At 43.0% G+C, this 18,207-nt stretch overlaps 1 protein-coding gene across 17 annotated transcripts in view; it reads right to left on the bottom strand.

Moving 5' to 3' along the window:
* The window catches only part of SLC45A1 (solute carrier family 45 member 1), a 38,537-nt gene that overhangs the window by 10,054 nt on the left and 10,276 nt on the right, over window positions 1-18,207 (bottom strand). For 3 of the 17 annotated variants that reach the window (XR_003538381.1, XM_027708677.1, XM_027708660.1), the window contains exons 1-5: window positions 4,765-4,810; window positions 3,708-4,120; window positions 2,655-2,747; window positions 1,985-2,209; window positions 223-956 (exon numbers count right to left, since the gene is read on the bottom strand). Coding sequence is in view for 16 of the 17 variants with exons in the window: in XM_027708677.1 (XP_027564478.1) it covers window positions 223-956; window positions 1,985-2,209; window positions 2,655-2,747; window positions 3,708-4,120; window positions 4,765-4,769 (1,470 nt within the window). In the remaining variant the exon portion in view is untranslated. Of the gene's footprint in view, window positions 1-222; window positions 957-1,984; window positions 2,210-2,654; window positions 2,748-3,707; window positions 4,121-4,764; window positions 4,811-5,873; window positions 5,956-6,067; window positions 6,148-6,982; window positions 7,059-10,313; window positions 11,936-11,994; window positions 12,118-12,897; window positions 13,083-15,456; window positions 15,519-16,379; window positions 16,483-18,207 lie in introns of those variants that run through there. The other 14 variants (XM_027708664.1, XM_027708661.1, XM_027708662.1 and 11 more) reach the window with 13 other exon arrangements.

The raw sequence follows: 18,207 nt of genomic DNA, 5'->3' as shown, positions 1-18,207 counted from the left end.
CTTAACAAAGGCAGCTGACAGACTGCCAGTCATAATTCACATTCTACCCACTATTTTACTGATAGAGTCATAGCAGGTGTGCTGTTTCCATAATGACTTATATGAGCAAGCTGTTACGAGCAGTCTTTAATGAATAATTTGTGAACCACATGTTTAAAACTATATGAAGAGATTAATTATGCTCATGTTTACTTGGTCGTATCATTGATTTCCTGCTCTTACCTGTTGGCTGAAGGTTACATTTCTTCTTCTGTTACTCTCTGGGCAGTGTCCTGTTACGGTATCTGGAATGGCCAAGGTCTGAGGTCTTTTCAAGATCCCTGACGACCGTGGCTTTATTGCATCCAGTGAGCCCACTCTTAGTGCGTTGCCGTCAGATGTTATGCTGCTCTCCCCTTGCTCCAGAACTCCATTTTCTCCTTGGTAACGGCCATCAGGCACCTGAGGAAAGCTAACACTGACAGGCTGCCTGGCCAAACTAGCTGGAAGCGCTACATAACTATTGTGCCCGCCTGTAAAACAGTCTATAAGCACACTGTCAATATTTGAAGTCCCAAATGACGATGCAAACTCATTAATTCCTGTCAAAGAATTGTCTCTGCTGACAAAACTCCCGTATTTTGGCGTGAGTGGGCTGATGGGGGAAACGGGACTCGTAAAACTTGCATGTAAGTGAGCTGAGTTATGAGAAGCAAAGTTTTCATTTACACCCTCCTCAAAGAAGAAAGGTGGAGAAGGAGGGAGAGGAAGACTTGGACTCTTCATCACCTTTTTCTTCCTGCTAAAGGACCTTAAGGGTCTTTCTGGAATGCTAATTAGAGTCAGCACAGTAGCAATAGTCAGTATAACTGAGGTGAAGACATAGATGACGCGAAGTTGCCCTCCTACAGCTTTTCCAAAACTGGTTTTATCCCAGTGTATTCCTCCAACAACATAACCAAAGCCACCTCCAAGACCTGGTGGAAAAACAGAGCCAAGATTATCTTCCCTATGCAATCCCACAAGTCAGTAGCAGCACAGCATCATTTGTCTAATGATTCGTGAGTAGAATCCAACGTGTTATTTCTGTTTTACCATTCAACCCCTTTTCTCTTCAAATGTAGTAATAAACACAGTTACCTGTGCCACAAGGACAGTCTGGAGTACCAACACGGTACAAAAAGAGGGAGAAAGTGCTGTAAAAGCGACGATACAAATAACTAAAAATAATACTTCTTTCTTTGCCAAGAACAAAACACCTTACCTTCAGCTATTTCAGTCCGTAAACAGAAGTGTCCACCAGCCTTATGACAAGGCTCTGCAATCATTCAGCTAAGACTGTTTTCCTGAAAGTGAAAATCCATTTTCCTCACTCAGTTAGAGGAACGCAGATCTAACTGCATCCAAGACAGATCGAATCACTTCAGAAGCGTAGCAAGCTCATTAGTCAGCAATGTGTTGACAGCGTACAAAACTGTCACTGCATCACTACTGATGAACGTGGGAGTTGTGAGAGCACCAGGTACCGCTCTCACTCCATTCGCATGGTGAGAGCCTTACAACACTATCCTTTCTTACTTATGAACACATTCAAGAGTGTGAAATAGTTTCCTAGAACAGGGCAGTACAACAACTGAAGATGATAGCAGTGAGGGATCACAGCACCCAGTATACACTTTCGCCTCCAACAGAGCAACTAAAAGACATATTCCACACCTGTAGGAAGCTAAACCTCCTCCCTCAAAGGATAATTTTGTTTTCATAGGAGTTATAAATTATGTGAGGGACCTTCAGATGAACAAATCAGTCTTGTTTGACTTGCGGTAGATACAAAAGCCTTTTGCAGTAAGTAGAAGGTTTTTTTCAAAGTTAATTAGTGCTATCTCCTCCATATTTGGTCATTATGCTTATACAGGAACAGACCAGTGATTTTGACTCTGCTTTCTCACAGCAGGGTTTGTTTACTTAGGGTTAACATCACCCAGGAAGTACCAAGGAAGCATACCTGCTAACAAAGCGTGGATGTTGAGGCCCCTGTCTTGATCCACTGGGCTGCATACATCCATCATGTAGGCATGACTGGGATTGTCTGCTGAATCTGCACTGAAGTCCATGAGGACAACACCACAGACTGTAAGAATTATCCCCCATTTGTGGTTATTTTCAGTGTCAGACAAGGCACTCCCTATATCTTTGCCATTCAGCATAAGTGAGAGGCCAAGCAATGCTCCTGGGAATAAAACCAAATCAAAATCAGTCACTGCTTGTATGCAAAAGAAGCCTGCAGAGCTCCAGGTTCCAAAGGCATTATACTATCTGCACAGCTTTGTGGTAAGCACTAATTGCTCTTTTTCAGATCAACACAGCCTGGGAAATGAGCATGGCTTATAGGATACACATAATCTTTTTCCACTATTTGAGCTTAACAAATGTCTAGAGTTTGTTTTGGCCAAAAAACCCCACATTCTTGACCCTCAGAAACATCATCCCTTCAGACTCTGAGAAGCTTTTATGTATGGATCTCCAGTGGCCAAAGCATAACCTCGGTGTCACTCACCACCTTCTTCAGACCCACAATACCCCCACACTTCAGGAGGTAGTGCCACAGTGGATGTCACAGAAGAGAGATGCACAATGTCTACAAGTGTTATGCCCATAGTTTTTAAAAGACACACCTACTGCTAAGACCAGAATGAAAGGTCTTCTTCTCCCGTATCTTGATGTGCATCTGTCACTCCAGGCTCCCAGCAAAGGCTGTAGCAAAAATCCTAGAAAAAAGGAATCACCAATAAACAGGATTTTTCTACAAGCCTGTTTCAGGGAGGCCTTAAAAGGCAGTTAAAGGCAGGACACCATAGCATAGTGATATCTCCGGTCAGCACCAGTCATCTAGGGTCACACACAGCATCTTGTCTGGCATTTCCCTGGACAGGGACCGAATAACATAATTTGCTGCTGCTCACTGACATGGCAGTTCACTCTGCATCAATAATAAGGAGTTTGACACCAGGTGAAGAGTCAGAGTACAACAGTTACACATTCTCAAGCACTCTGTTCCTTACAAGCTATTTCATTTATCCCACGTCAGACGGGAGATCCCCTGCACGATTAGCTTGGAAGACAGCAAGCAAATTCGTGAGTAGGAAAGGTGAGTGTATTAATCTGGGCCAGCCTGTTAGTAGGGGCCTATTTCTTCTTATGAAGCATATCAGTACAAAAGCAGTAATGGATACAGTCCCCGCCCTGCCTCTGCGCTAAGGCACGTAATCCAATGCCCGTAACAGCAGCGGGCAATGGTCTTTCTTCATTGGAACAGCCTATTTGTTTCAGAAAGTTAAACAGGAGAAGGCAACCCAACTCTGCTTTTTCTCACACACCCTTGGGAGCTGTCTCTGTATACTTTTTTCATAGGGACATAAATGGATATACTGATCCTCTTTTGCTATTTTTTAAATACAGGAACAGAGCAACCAAAGCTTACCTTTGCAAAAGGTTTAAGAGGTTGAGAAGCTATTTAAAAAACAGATCTTTTGAGCACACACGGCCTATTTCAGGCAAGACGCAGCAAGAATTATTCTCTGATTTGGTTGCGTAAAATTATGGCTAGTGCTTCTTAACCTCAACAGAATATACTTATGAACAGATGAGGTAGAGAAAACAAGCAAAAAACCATAACCCCCATGTAGTGGAAAAAATAAGAAGGAAGAAATAGTGTAAAGCAAAGTTACCTAATATAGGGCTGATGAACCATACCATTCCATACAGTTGGTCTGGAAGCCCCATCTGAAGCAGCACAGGGGTAACATAAGCTGTTTCCATGGCATAACTGAATTCAAGCCCAAAGAGAATGCACCCATTGAACAGGAGTTCCAAGAAGGTCCTCTGAGGCTGGAGATCCCCAAAGTCAATCAAATCAATAGGACATGGAGTATTTGGTGGCGGTGGTGGCGAAGGGCGGATATGTTTTCTTCTTTTTGGATGTCTCTTGAAGTTGTTGGCCCGATGACTTATGTGCCGTGTGACCAATCCAGAATAGCCTGGAACTGGTGACCTCCACACTTCCTGAGAAGCCACGCTTGGCAAGCGTGCAGCATCACTGACAGGGCTGCTTGCAGATGGTGGAATCATCACGGGTAAGGGTCTGGAAGACAAATAGAACACAATGGTTGAGTAAGAAAAATTTGCTTAATTTCTTTTACTGAAGTTCAAAACATTTCTCAACGTTTCACATATGGAGTGTGGCCTTCATATTATTTACAACCTCTTCTTTCCATCTCTCAACACAAGGTGTTTTACGAGCATGTCTCCTCCATCTCTGCACAAATAAGACACCAGAGATACTATCTTCGTTATCTACCATCACGGTAGATTGAAATATTTATAACAATTAACAGTTAGACATGTCACACTTCTCAGAAGTTTCCATAACAGCAGTGCGTTTTCATTTATCTAGAATTCACTTGAGTTAAATTCACTCTAGCTAAAAAGATAAATCTCAACCTCAGTCTAAGTTTACAATGAAGCAAAGCTGTGGTTTGGCAGCAGATCCAGACCCCTGCTGCAACATGAAATCCCTTTGGTATAAAACCTTTTCAGTACTGATCCTACCATTCCTGCTGCCTATGGTGAGGCCAAGGCTTAATGCAAAACTTTTTTGCAATGTCCAATTTCGGTTTTCCTCCTATTTACATTTCTGAATTCAACAGAGATACCTCTGTTGCAAGGACAGGATCTGATCCTTAGGAACTGAATTTTCAAACCAATTAATGAGAAGCAAATACATACCCCATAAGCCACCTCAGCACTGCTACTCCTCTTTCAGTGATTGATGGCGTGCTGGATAGACTCTTTATATCTCATCAGAGTCACTCCAATAGCTAAAGTGTGCACAGTGTGGTGGGTAAAACAGCCAAATGGTTTCCAAAATAGCATCAGATAGATGCCAAAAGATCTGCTGCCTAAACAAATCACATGTGATTTCTTGCCTCTTTCTGCCAGAAATGGAAACAGTTTATTTCCTTTTCTTTATGCTTCCTTGCTCATGGATCAAAGACTGCTGCTGCAAAAGGATGGCTCCACATCACCCCATACTTCCTCAGGAAAATCCTCACAGCTGCACTCTAGTAACCAAAACAAGTCTCTTACTTTTTTGACTACAGTTCTCCAGGGGAAAAAACTCCCAGCTGTTCTACTACTTTGGCTGTACAGAACTCCCACAAATCTCACATTTTCTGCTTCTTCCTCTGGCGCATTTCACACACTGGTCTTTTTTCCTATAGCCCTGAGTCTAGACAAAGCCACTCTTTGATGCATATCCCCAACTATCCTCAAAAGCAGAACCCCGTAAGCCCATGTTTACCATCACACTGATACAACAGTTTTTAAGCGTGGTGGATGATGCCCTACACACACCAATCCCCAGCTGCACGCAGGCATCCAGAGACACATTGCACAATACAAAACATTGCACAATACAAAAGTAAATGCCAGGCATCTCACAGAAGATTGCAGTTGGGGTAACTTGAGTGCACTTGGGGCCTGAGGAGAAGAAGGAAGGATGAGAGTGAGAAGACATCTATTGAAATATTGTTAACACTGTATCAAGGGTTTCCTCAAGACTGCTCCTCTTCAGACCAAGATGCATATCACATAAGAGAGAAGAACAGGCAGTTCATAATTGCAACTACACACCTTGACAGCTCCCATCTCACACAGCACTAACAGCAAGCTGCATCTTGCTGGGAAAGCTCATTAACCACAAAGTCCCCTATACAGACCAACTGAAGAAGCATATGGAGACTTCATGAAGATGTCTGCACCAGCATTCCCCTTCACACTGTTTCTGCCACTTACCATAAACTTCTTATGACTCATGTCTCTCACAGAGTACTTACTTTGCAGGAGTACCTTTATCAGCTTTCAGGACAAAGTAACTTCGTCACAGTGAGAATTTGTTAAAAATGAGGAGAGAGATACCTAAAAAAAGACATAACAAAACCCTAATCAGATTCACGACAGTTGCACTAACAACCCTTTCACAGATATGACAATGCAGCTGTGCTAGCAGCCCCCTTCACCACCATTATACGTTGCCATTTGCACACAGGTATTATCTCCTTATACTCATCTATTATTTTCACTTCATGCTAGGTCTTCCTTTATCTTCCTGCTCTGTCCTGTGTACTGCAAAGAGATTGTATGCAAGTCAAAAGTGGCAACATTTTAGTGACAGAAGAAAAGAACCCCTATACATGGCTCAAAAATACACATGGTGATCTGCAACTACTTGGAATGAAAGGCTACTATTGACAGCATGTCACCAGTCCAGCAGAAAGTGCAAAACTATGAACTGAGCCTATACTCATCATCACCCATTTCCCTCAACTTACAAATTGTACACAGGAAGACAATTCCTGTCCTCAGGCGAATCTACCTGGTGATCACAACAGTGTCAAAGCAGGAAAGCTCTCCTTTAGTGTGGCTATTAGCCTTCACTGTCAATAGTTGTGATTTGACAGTCGACGTTTGTTATACCAACTTCTGCGCGTCACACTCTGCCAGGTGATGCTGGCTCTGCTGCCGGCTCTCTGCACAAACGTGTACGCGCAGGCAGCGTGCTTGGCAGGCAGGGACCGGCCATCACCGCTCCTCCTGAGCACCGCTACGCCGAAAATAATGTTTGTGTTTTCCTTTTTTTTTTTAGCAGAATCTCGTTCCCATTTTTCTGCGTCGGGTAACGAGGGCTACAAAAACACCACAGTCATCAGCGTCGCGGTGAAAGGCCAGCCCCGACCCTGAGCCCGCGCGAGGGCCGCCACCTCCCCAGCCTTTGTGTCAGCCGAGAACGAGCCGTGCTGCGCAACCGCCGCGGGGCGTGGTCGCCGGCCCCTCACAGCCCCGGGCCCTTCGTTCGCCCCGAGCCGCCTGCGGGCGGAGACCCCCGCGCCCACCGGCACCCGCCGCTCCCCGCCCCGCCCTGCCCTGCCCCGCCCGGCGGCCTCACCTCCGGCGGCATCTGGCGCTACGCCTGGCCCGCACTGCGCCGCGGGCCCGGCCCTGCTGACGCCGTCCCGCCCCCGCGCCGGTGCCCCGCGATTCGCCGGCGGGAGCGGCGGGAGGGGCCGAGCTGGCGCTGCCCCTGCGCGCGGCTCCCCCTCACGTCCCGGCCCCGGGCCCGCCCCCATTCCACGGGCCCTCCCGATGGAGCCCTCGTGGCCCAGGCAGCGCTCAGCAGGCACCAGGGTAGGGAAGTCGACTCCTCTTCACATCAAACCATCCACTGCCGCACTGCCTGCACCGTTCTCTGCAGCGATGCTGCCCCAGACAGGTGCGTGCTGCCGGACCCTCATCTCCACATTGGCACTGTAAGCACTGCGGAAGTGGATCGTGATAGCAAGACTTTTAGCCGATGCAGAGATATTTTTCGATAGGCCTGTAGAGCAGATGCCGCAGAAGATGCTGCACTTTGCTCTCTTCTGTTTCAGTCTTCCCCTTCCTAGGGTAAAGGAATTCAGCAATTTTGTTTTATAGGGCCATATTTTGTGCTCATGTTTCAGATTTCCTCGTGGTTTGCAAAGATGTCATTATGTAGTGCAGTCTGCTCTATTTTTAAAATACTTCAAATTTGGAGCCTTAATCATTAAGCATCCTTAACTGCCTGAATCCTTAGTATATGTTAGTATTTATGTATAATAGAATTTATTGTAGCAGAAAGATGGCATTTTTGCTGCCTGCCAAAACAATCAGACAAATGGGGCAAGAAACAGCATTTGTTGGGAGGAGCCATTACCATCAGCAGTACTTGTAGTAACACCACCTACTGCTAACCCCCAGCTTGTGGTGCTCAGGGACAACTGGATGGGCTGAGACTATGGCTGTCACACCACCCACAATTGTTAACTGCCTTCTTTGATAAAGACCCAGAGTCAACCATCCCTTCAGTGACCACAAGCAACAACACAGCACAACAGCCCACGCTCCCGCCAGCCTCAGTCCAACCACCACCCCGTGTCAGAGAGCTCTGCAAAGACTGGGAAGATGAACACAGCACTTGAGAGTTCCATTCCTTGACATCAAGAATGACTTTTTGTTCCACCTGGGCATGGAGAGCAGGTTACATTATTAATGCTGACAGGCAGTCATGGCCATTTTATACAATGATTTTTCCTCGTAAACATATTTGAGACATTAAACTCATGTTTATTCCATGGTCAATTAAATAAAATTGTCTGCTCAAAACTTACAAAGATGACCTCTTACACCATTTAGCACAGTTTGTCCACTTGGGAACAGTGGGACAAGTAACTCTGGTCCTTCCCAGGGTAACGACAAAGGAGAGAACAAAAGCAGTTCCTGCTGTGTATTCATTTATTACCATCCTTTGGGCTTTAGACAAAACAGAAACCACAAATCTCCTCTCCTCTGTGAGTTTGCACATAAATTGCTGTTGAAATGTAAACTTACTCATTTATTTCATACTAATTTAACCCAACAGTGTTCAAAAGAGCAGGTTTTGGTGATGAATACCTACTGCTATGAATCTGTGCTGTTCCCTCCTACTTTCTCTGTGTGCAAGATCTTTTGCATTCACTAAACACTTTTGTTAAGTCTGTCCACAAAGCAGCTTCTGACAGTGTATTCATTTCTGCTTATTTACAGCTTGATGTTAGGCTCACTGTTTCATTTGCCACCAGGCCTCATTATTTGCCCTGCTCAGATCAGACCATTCCTATGTTTCTTGGAAACCTCTCTTACTATCCTCATAATCCTTTTCTCTAAAGTAAACATTAGCTCCAGTCAAGTGAAATTCTGTGCAAGACACTAACAGAGAGTATGTTGTTCTCCCTCTTGAAGAACAGGGGTTTGGCTGTGTGATGTTGGGTGTTTCTTTTCCTTGTTTTGTCTTAAAATTAATTTAAAACATCTTTCAGTTCAGTTCAGTGGGTCCACAATGTTGTTCAGTGGATCTACAATAACATTCAGTGATCCACCTGGAACTGGCAGCTTCTTTTCCAAACATGACTTGATTACTTGATTTTTTGAGGGGGAGAGATACAAAGTCTATACCAAACAGACTCACTGTGAAAGTTTTTTGGTGCTTGAGGGTTGCTGCTTCAGAACACCCAAAGGGCATATGCATGCTGGAGCAAAGATTAACCTACGCTCAGTGACAGAATGATGAGTTACCAAGTTTTAATGTCTGCAGAGGGACCTGCGCACACACTCTGCAAGTTCTCCTCCATTTCCTACAGCACAGCATGCTCTTATATAGGCAAAGTCATCACGGAAAGACTAGGCCAGTAAAGATCACACCTGACCCCTCTTCCTTCAGAAACTCTGCTTTCCACAACATTTATATCAGTTGAAGAAGAATTTATATTTCTGTAAATTCCCAGTCATGCCAATAAGGCCTATGGTATTGAACACAGTGCAAATACAGTGTAAGACAGAAAAAAAGAAGCAAGTTCAAACTAGGTGAGTTGCATTTTAATTATGTGTTCTTAATGCTTATATGGTAAGATGAGCTTACCACATAAATTACACCGCCCTAGAATCCCTTACAAGCTAACTGAGTAGGCGTAAAGAAGTTGGTGGGTGGCTAATACAATGTAAGAACATAAAGAAATCTTATATATGCCAGTCTGCACACCACCTCCATATCTGGCCCTCAGCATATTGTCATATGACTTTAATAGCCCAGATAAATCAGTTCCTGAACCAAACTCCTACACTGGCTATATTAATGGATGAAATTAAATATTTAAAAGGGCACTTGAATTTTTACTTAGAAAAAGGAAGAACAAAACCAAGAAACTCACACCAGAAGCATCACCAGAAATAAAACCCAGCATTTTGCTGCAGAATGAAAAGCAGTGCTAACAGCACTGATCCATTTGCATTAAAATTGAGTTGTTAATTCATTGAGAAAATAAATTCAACATAGCAAACTACAATAGAAGATAAGAGCATGAATTTTTAATATTCCGGAAAATTTCACTAATGTCACATTTCACCTAAACCATTAAAGTATGGTGCAGTGACAGCCCAATAGCTTTTCCTCCACTAGTTTGTACTGAAGTGACTCATGTTTCAGTTCAGATGTGCTATTTCCATGATAGCAATATGTGTGCACTCAGTCGTTTGCTGTCTGAGGCTTTGTGCAATGACTGCTCAATAAGTGTTTGCTTCTGCAAGACAAACTAGTGCTGGCCTCAAATAATAAGAGGGCATTTACCCAGCTCCTGCCCTCACCATTCAACCACCCTTCAGTGGCTGGTCTCTCACCAATGAGAACCCAACACAGTTCAAAGAATTAGTCACTAGAGGGCACTTACAGAATTCAGAAGATTGAGAATGTGCTTGGGATCAGAAGGCCACAGTCCTACAGTTCTAAGAGTCCAAATGATGAAATTTGCATTTACTTCCAAGCTCCTGCGACGAATACTTTAAGATACAGAACCAGAAAAGTAATTATATTTCAGAAGATGATCTTTATCATCTTTTGGGTTTTACCCATCACCCGAATGAAAGAAGGCTGAGGAAAAACTCTCCTCTGAGGCAATACACAGACTAGGCTACATTTGCCATGCATTTCTGGACAAATGCTGACAAAAGTGTTAACTGCAGGCATGTAAGATATGTACCATGCAAGATATTGGTGCTAAGTGTCGCTGTTGGGTGCAGCTTTGGGGAAAGAGGTACAGACACACAAAACAGTGTGGCAAACTCACTGAAATAAATTATTTCATTTCACTGCAATGCCTGAAATTGACTATGCATTTCACAAGATGTGATTATGCCCCAAAGATTTTATTCTGGATGTCACAAACAACAGAAAGGTGATAAGCAGTATGTCAGGAAAGCAGGAGCAAGAATCCTGGATGCAGGATCTTCCAGTCACCCATAGCAGGCACAGGCTGCATATATTTTAGCTCTAAACTAAATTCTCATTTAAAGACAGAGCATAAATAGAGACTACTCTAATCCCTGCTATGTTACCTGAACAGCTCAATTCCTTGCTTCTTGTATCAATTGTGAGCTGCGGCTTTAATCCAGTATGTCCTGTATTTAGTAAGATTAAAATTTTCTTGGCTATCAGCTGTCTTATTTCTGAGATTCAGTATACACTTCTGATCTTCTACTGAAGAAGGAAAGCAGAACTAATGTGATCAATGAGTTCTGGAAAACCTTGATTCACTGCTTTTGTGAAGGCCAAGTGCAGGGCAGCACAAGGAAGGGCCAGGCCACTGCTGTACCCAGGGCTGACAGGAAGAGGTGGTCGGGTGAGGCACCATGCAGAGGGCAGGTCGCAGCACGTGGCTGCAGGCAGAGCATGGTGAACAGTGACCTTGGCAGGTCTGTCACACACCATCGCCCTTGACAAAGGATGCCCAAGCATTGCTGCACTGGGCTGTTCTCCACTAGCTGCACTGGCAGGGGCTTGGGCTGACTCAGTGCCTGGACAGAGACGGGGTACCCCGAGCTCACAAAAGCAAAGCAGCCTGGCACCGGTATGTGATGGACACTCCAGGAAGACCAGAGGTGCGCCTGCATCTTGCTAAGCAGTCGTTAAAACTGTGGTTTATAAATTGGCTCCGTACCTTGTCTAAATTGACTTTGGAAATACTGCCCCACTTCCCTGTGTTTGCCACTGGGGAAATGAGAAACCACTGGGTCCCTGGGGCTAATTACTTTCTTCAAAACCCAGCCTTGCTCTATGTTTCTGGCTCAGCTCAGCATTCAATTTTCTGCTGAGATTGTATCTATATTGCATTACAGGATGAGTTGCAATAGCACTTGATGTTAATTGCAGTGCACAGACTGCTCCCTTCTCTCCTTTATACCAGTTATCAAGAAAAACCAGAAAGTCCACTTGTGCTGTTTTTAATTTAGCCTCTTCCATCCATACAGAGTGCCTGTCAGACAGGAGAGGCAGGGGCTGTCATCCTCTTTCTACCTGAAAATATCAAACAACAAGGTATAGACTACTACATACCATCCCAAACAATCAATTACCTTATGGAGACAGACAGATGTTGGGATGCATTACAGCCACACAGTGTAAACAAATAGAGACAGGTGCTGTAATATTCCTGGATGGCCCCAAAGCCAGACAGCCTTCCTTGCCTCTTGCATCCATTGAAGGCAGAGAACAGGGCAGATATGAAGAAACAGAAAAAGGACACCCCAGGCTGCTCTCAAAGCTTGGCAGTCTCTTCCAGGGCCTCTGTCTGCCTAAAACACCAAAGCAACCCTGAAAAGCACTGGAGTACAGACCGTAGAAACAAGCAGGAGCAGTGTATTCTGACTTGACAAATGTATATAGCTCAGCAAATTCTCCTGTGGGAACTAAATTTGAGAACATTTCCTGGGTGGTGAGTACAAAATTTCCTGAAGAATGGTCATATCAAGGGATAACAGGCTTCAGCATGTTATCCTTATTTTGTTTCCCTCCTAAATGCCCATCTCTGACAGTGCATTCCAGCACTCGCCATGTATCAGATAAATGTTTGTTTCTGACAAGTCACTTGATAGTCTGTCATTTCCCACTCCAAACATGATTTCTGTCACTTTCAAGTGTTAACCTTCATTGGTAGTTACCACTTGCTTGGCATCATATGTGCACAGAGTAATGATAGCGACTTGTATCATGTGCCACACTTTCTATTGTGTGAATAGCATTTGAAGAAAATTGATGAATTGATCTACTGGCAAGCAATGCCTCTGGGACTACTATTGAGGGTTTTGGAGATCTTTTAGTGAGATCCTCTAAGCCCAGCCTCCTACTAAAATAACAGGAAGGCAGCTATACTAGACCAGATAGCAGAGCTGTTTCCATCAGGGGGTATTAGTGGACACTTGGTTGCTGCTATTCACAAGCCTGCTTTTTACTTCTACTGGTCTAAATAGCCTATTCACCTTGGCATTCCATTTGCTGCATGTTTTCAGGTGAGTCAAAGTGCTGTAAGTATCTTCTCTCTTCTGATTTCTTACCCTTTAGTTAAAGGCTCTTTCCCTGTTTGGCAGACCATTGTTTTCTACTCTTTCCCCATCCATCCAACTTGCATCATGATGTTTCCAGCCTGGAGTTTTGCCTGCATTGTCTTAGGAAAGAGGAGAAAGGGGAAAAAAACAAAAAAAAAGAAAAGAAGAAAAGGAAAAAAAAGAAAAAAAAGGAGAGGAACAGAACATTCTGTGAAATAAACATTTGCTAATGCTCTTGAGCAAGAGAAATGGAACAGGTAGCAAAGAGTTACCCAGATTAACTATCTGCTACAGCAAATACACAAAGTTATGCAAATGTTCCCTGTATACTGTTTGGGTAGCATTTCTGCATTGAGCCTGATACACTGATCTATTGATTGATCCCTCCAACAAGAGCCATGACCTTTGTATACAAAATTGGAGGTCAGACTTCAAAGTAAGCCAAGTCTCCTCATTGATGAGGACTTTGAAACATCTGCTGCATCACTGAACATTATATTATTGCTTTCCTTTAGCCAAGAAGCAAGTGGAAAGGAAGCCATTAAAGTGGCACTTACTGATCATTCTGGAGCAGAGGGGGACTGACTGGAGACCTGTGAATGGAATTCTTGTGCATCAACAGACCATAGCAGAGGGGTTTGGTTCCAATGAAGATGAATTAATGGCCTGTAGGCAGGTACACTTTGATGGATATTGTAACTAATTTTTTAGGCTTAATGAGAAAGTAATTACTTCTGCTGCAGAAGCAGTGTACTTCAGGCACCTGGATCCCAAGAAATTAATTGTATCATAGCATTCAGAGAAATCAAATAACATGCAGTTACCAGAGAAATCTGCATTTGTAATGGATTGGCTACTCCGTAGGAAGGGCCTGGCTCTGAAAAAATGCATTTGACAAACAATTCCATTCTGAACAGTTCTTGCCCTGCACTCTACATTGGAGTGCCCGCTTCTGCCCACCCAAAAATTCACCACTACTGATCCAATCCACAGCCAGGAAATCTGACTCACTCACCTATCTCTTCCTCTGGATAGGTACTGACACTTGCCCTCTTTGCCTCACAGCTTGAAAGTGACTTAAAGCACTTTCTAAATAGTGGCTTTCCCAGACTCCTATTGCTATATTACACTGATCCCAGGCTACACTGCAAGAAAAAGTACTACATGGACAGATACTCAGAGTTTGGATAAAATAATTGGCATTCACTGTGCTTCCTTTGGTACTTAATATTAAACAATATCAGTAAATACACTTTCTACATGTGTTTTTTAAGGCATTATTATGCCTTCTGAGGTAAATCATTACTGTATGCCCTGATATGAAATATGACCCTAATCTGCACATTATTTATCTGTGCATTACCTGGGTCTAATTTAGTCCCTTTCCTGTCTCTCTCTCTCATCTGTATTTCTGTAACACCAGTTTTACTAACAATCCTCTCTGGAGACAGGAAATAAATTTTTATTCATTAAACCAGCACAAGCAAAGACCAGGAAAACACATAAGAATAAATGAGAATTCTCCAGGGCACAGAACCTTAAAGATAATCAAAGAGGCAAAAAGGTGAGCGGGGAGGAGAGTCATTATTGTAGCAAACTACACATAATCTAATCATGCCTTCTTTCATAAGGTGAGTTGCACCGGAACACAAAATAAAGCTACAGCAGTCAAATTCATAAAATCTCCCTCTGCTGCCCATGTCAAATCCTGAGTGCTCCTGTACAATTAATGAAATCATGTTAGATTATTTATTTATATTGTTTCTCATTTATAAGTTAGATGGGGCAAAAATTTCTATTAAAAAAAAATTTAAAATGCTGAGGGAGATAGGAGAGTCCCTATCACTAGAGATTTTTAAGTTCATCTGCCAGGATGCTTGAGAGCATGTTAGTGTTATTAGATCCTGCCTTGGGCCAAGGAGATGACATAGAGAAACTCTGTGATCTTGTAAGGTCTTTTCTAGCTATTCCTGGAACCATCCAATGAAAATGTCCTGTCAAAGCAGAAAACTAAAACCTGGTAAAAGGGACACTTCTGGTTTATGTTCAGCTCTGGAACAAAAAAAAAAGCCAAAAGAGGCTTGAAAAGTCTACCTCTAGCAAAGTAACGAAACAAAAGAGTTTACAATTGAAGTCAAAGACAGTGAGTGCTAAAGGGAAAAACATCCTCTGCTACATGATCCCTATTTAAGGTCTTCTCACGAACACTGTCATTAAATCCCTACCCATATTATAATTTTAAACAACTCCTTCAAACTCCATTTGTGAACTTCCCCCTGGTAGTACTCCTTTCAATCATCATGAGAGCTCAAATTAAGTCATTCCTCAATGCTCCTTTCCTAAACTCCTCCCTGAAGCCACCTATAAAACTTGTAGAGGTGAAACAGAATTTACTCAGCAGATTATTGACCCCCTTTTGCTTTTTAGGACACAGTGTCTCCTGAATTCTTGGTCATTAGAAATCATCAGCCTGTTGACTCTACAAGTACTCACCATGCTAGAAAATCCTGTTTCTGCCTCATGCCATGCAAAGTCTGACTGGATGTTACTTTGACCTGAAAAACAAGAAACAAAGTAGGTTTGTGGCCAAACCTTGAGCTGCTGACTATATCTGCATCAGGAAAAGGTGCATCTCTAGCAATCACAAATTATATTTAAAATATGTCTTTTCTTGGTCAGATCCTATAAATCAGGGCAGTTCAAAAGAGCTGAATTTAATTAGAAAGCACTTGTCCCAAATGTCATAATGACAATCATGGAAATTCAAGTTCAATGAAAACCAGAAAGGAGCTAACAAATAGTAGCAACTATACGTAACCAGCTTTGGAAACAGATAACAGAAGTAAGAGTTGGTGAGGAACCGCTGAAAAAAATGAAACCAAAACAACCCTACCTTCCAGTAGACAAAAACTATCAGAAGTGTACATTAGTATAAGAACAAATGCATCAATCTACGGAAACATCTGTAATAATCAGACTGTCCATTAGGACATTCATAGGGTAAAATCTGTCAACAGCAATACAGAAAAGGTAGATATTTCTTATCATTATTTCTGCTCTGGAATGCAAGATGATGTATATCATATCCTAGCTTAACATAAACAATTCAGACTGTCGTTTAAGTAGTACTCCAGAGCCCTACAAGATGTCTGAAAATCTGATTGCCAACACTCAGTTTCTGCAAATCATTGAAAAACAAGTTCCATAGGTGAGAGAGAAAGCTGATCTCTAGAAGTACAAATAGGACAATCCAGAACTAAAGCTCAACACCTGTCCGAAGGTGGGAAAGGGAACTCTCTTTTTGCGCCAGGAGGGAGGACGTTCCAAAAGCAGCTGCCACCCAGGCACCACCTGGCAGCCCATCCATCACACCCTTGACAAACTCCTCGGGTTTCTAGGAAGCCACAGGCACTTACATTTTCATTGAAGGCCTCCACAGCCACTGACTGCCCAGAACAGCTAAGTCAAAGGTGGCAAAGTTCTGTTCACAGACGAACGCTGAGCTGGGAGGATGCTGAGCTGCAAGATAAAGTTCAATACCGGTGCAGTAGGGCACTGGGACAAAATAATCTCTCAAATATTTGGAGGCAATAGCCAGGAAATAGCTAAAATACCTTTAAGTGTGTAACATGGAAAACTTTATTAAAAAACAGGAATAAGTTTAAGAGGCATTAAGAAATTTGGGAGGGTTTGTAAGAAGAGATGAAGACACAATAGAAATGTTACTTATGGCCTGTGACTAGAATTTCTCTGCTAGTAAATAAAAAATTGTGACATAATAGTGATAGAACTCCAAGTCAAAGCAATTTTAATTTTAAAATGTTTGGATTAAGTAAACACAACTGTAGCTTAATCTAATATGGATGCAACCAGAAAACCACAGTTAAGATGGTAAATTTGCCTTTTTTTACTCCACCTAACTTACAGAAAAATCAGCGGAACATTTCAGGATAAAGATAGAACATTCCTGAAGAACTAGATGATTGTCGCTTTATGAATTAAAAGTGTTTCTATTCCATTCCTTGAGATTTTATCATGCAAATCAAGTAGAAATGGGTGACTGAACACGCCAAAAGACTTAACTATTACAGTGTTTGCTTAAGCAAATACTCTGATACCTGTCACTAGTTCAAATTTAATCTTGTCCCAGGGTTAGAAAGCAGGTCATGGTAAGTTATGTTTGCCATTTTGTTGTGAAACTTCAAGGCATTTTCATACCGAGGACACATGAAAAAATTTCCAGGCCATCTGACTTCACTGTTACCTGTTGGCTGCTACAGGATTCCAACATATTTGCCTTTTTTTGAAGAACACAAGCGCTGAAGGATAATTCAGTCCTTTAATTCTTACAGAACTTAGGGACAGTTTCTCTAAATGAGCCTGAAAGAAGTGCCAAGTTTAAATTTCACTATTACATGCAAACCTGAACCGGAGCTTGGTAGAAAGCCCCACAGTTCTGGTGTTTGAGATCTAAAAGCACTGTCAACTTTCTTTCGTGTTGCAAGCTCATCAGATTTCAAGCACATTTCCATGTTTATAAAGCAGTTGAGCTGACCCAACACAAATGAATAGGTGGAAAGCCACAGGAAACCAGAGTACTACCAATTACATGCAATTGAATACTATTTCTGAGAGAGACAATACAAGATGCTGATGAAATCTAGATAGTCGCTCTTGGAGCCCTGTGTGTGCTGGCTGGCGAGGTCTGAGCTTTCCTTTCAGATTGCAGCCGTCCCCCAGCTGACCTGCTGCTGGCTGAGTGACTCAAGCAGGAGCAGCACTGACAGCCCAGCCCTCCCGGTTCTGCAGCTTGGGACTCGCACTCCCGCTCCCGGGAGGCACCCCAGGGCTCCCCTTGGAGCTCCGATACGTGCTGCTCCACAGCACCTCTCCTTGCATTCAAAGCAGCCTCACGCCCACAGTGCCTCAGGAAAATCTCAGTTTCAGCATTAACAATGAAGAATTAGTTAAGAAAGCAGAGCGAGGAAGCACGTTAACAATATCTTCTACTTTGGATCTGGAAGAGTGGAGTGCATTTGCTGACTAACAGTGGTGATGGGATGGGAAGGCAGTTGGCATCTCTGTGAGGGAGGAGACAGTTCCTGAGTGATGCTATGGGCAGTACAGGAAAAGCTGTGCATTGTCTGTCAGGGATCTGACTCCCACTGCTTCCACAGCTCCTTTCCCTCCTGGCTAAAATGCATGTTTAATATGATGAGCCTAGAACACTAAAGAAGAATTAAT

Source organism: Neopelma chrysocephalum, unplaced genomic scaffold (genome assembly GCF_003984885.1).
Source record: "Neopelma chrysocephalum unplaced genomic scaffold, ASM398488v2 Primary Assembly neopelma1_96463, whole genome shotgun sequence".
In the NCBI taxonomy this organism is placed as follows: Eukaryota; Metazoa; Chordata; class Aves; order Passeriformes; family Pipridae; genus Neopelma; species Neopelma chrysocephalum.
The sequence above is the reverse complement of the archived record's forward strand: the minus strand, read 5'-3'. Positions and strand labels throughout refer to the sequence as shown.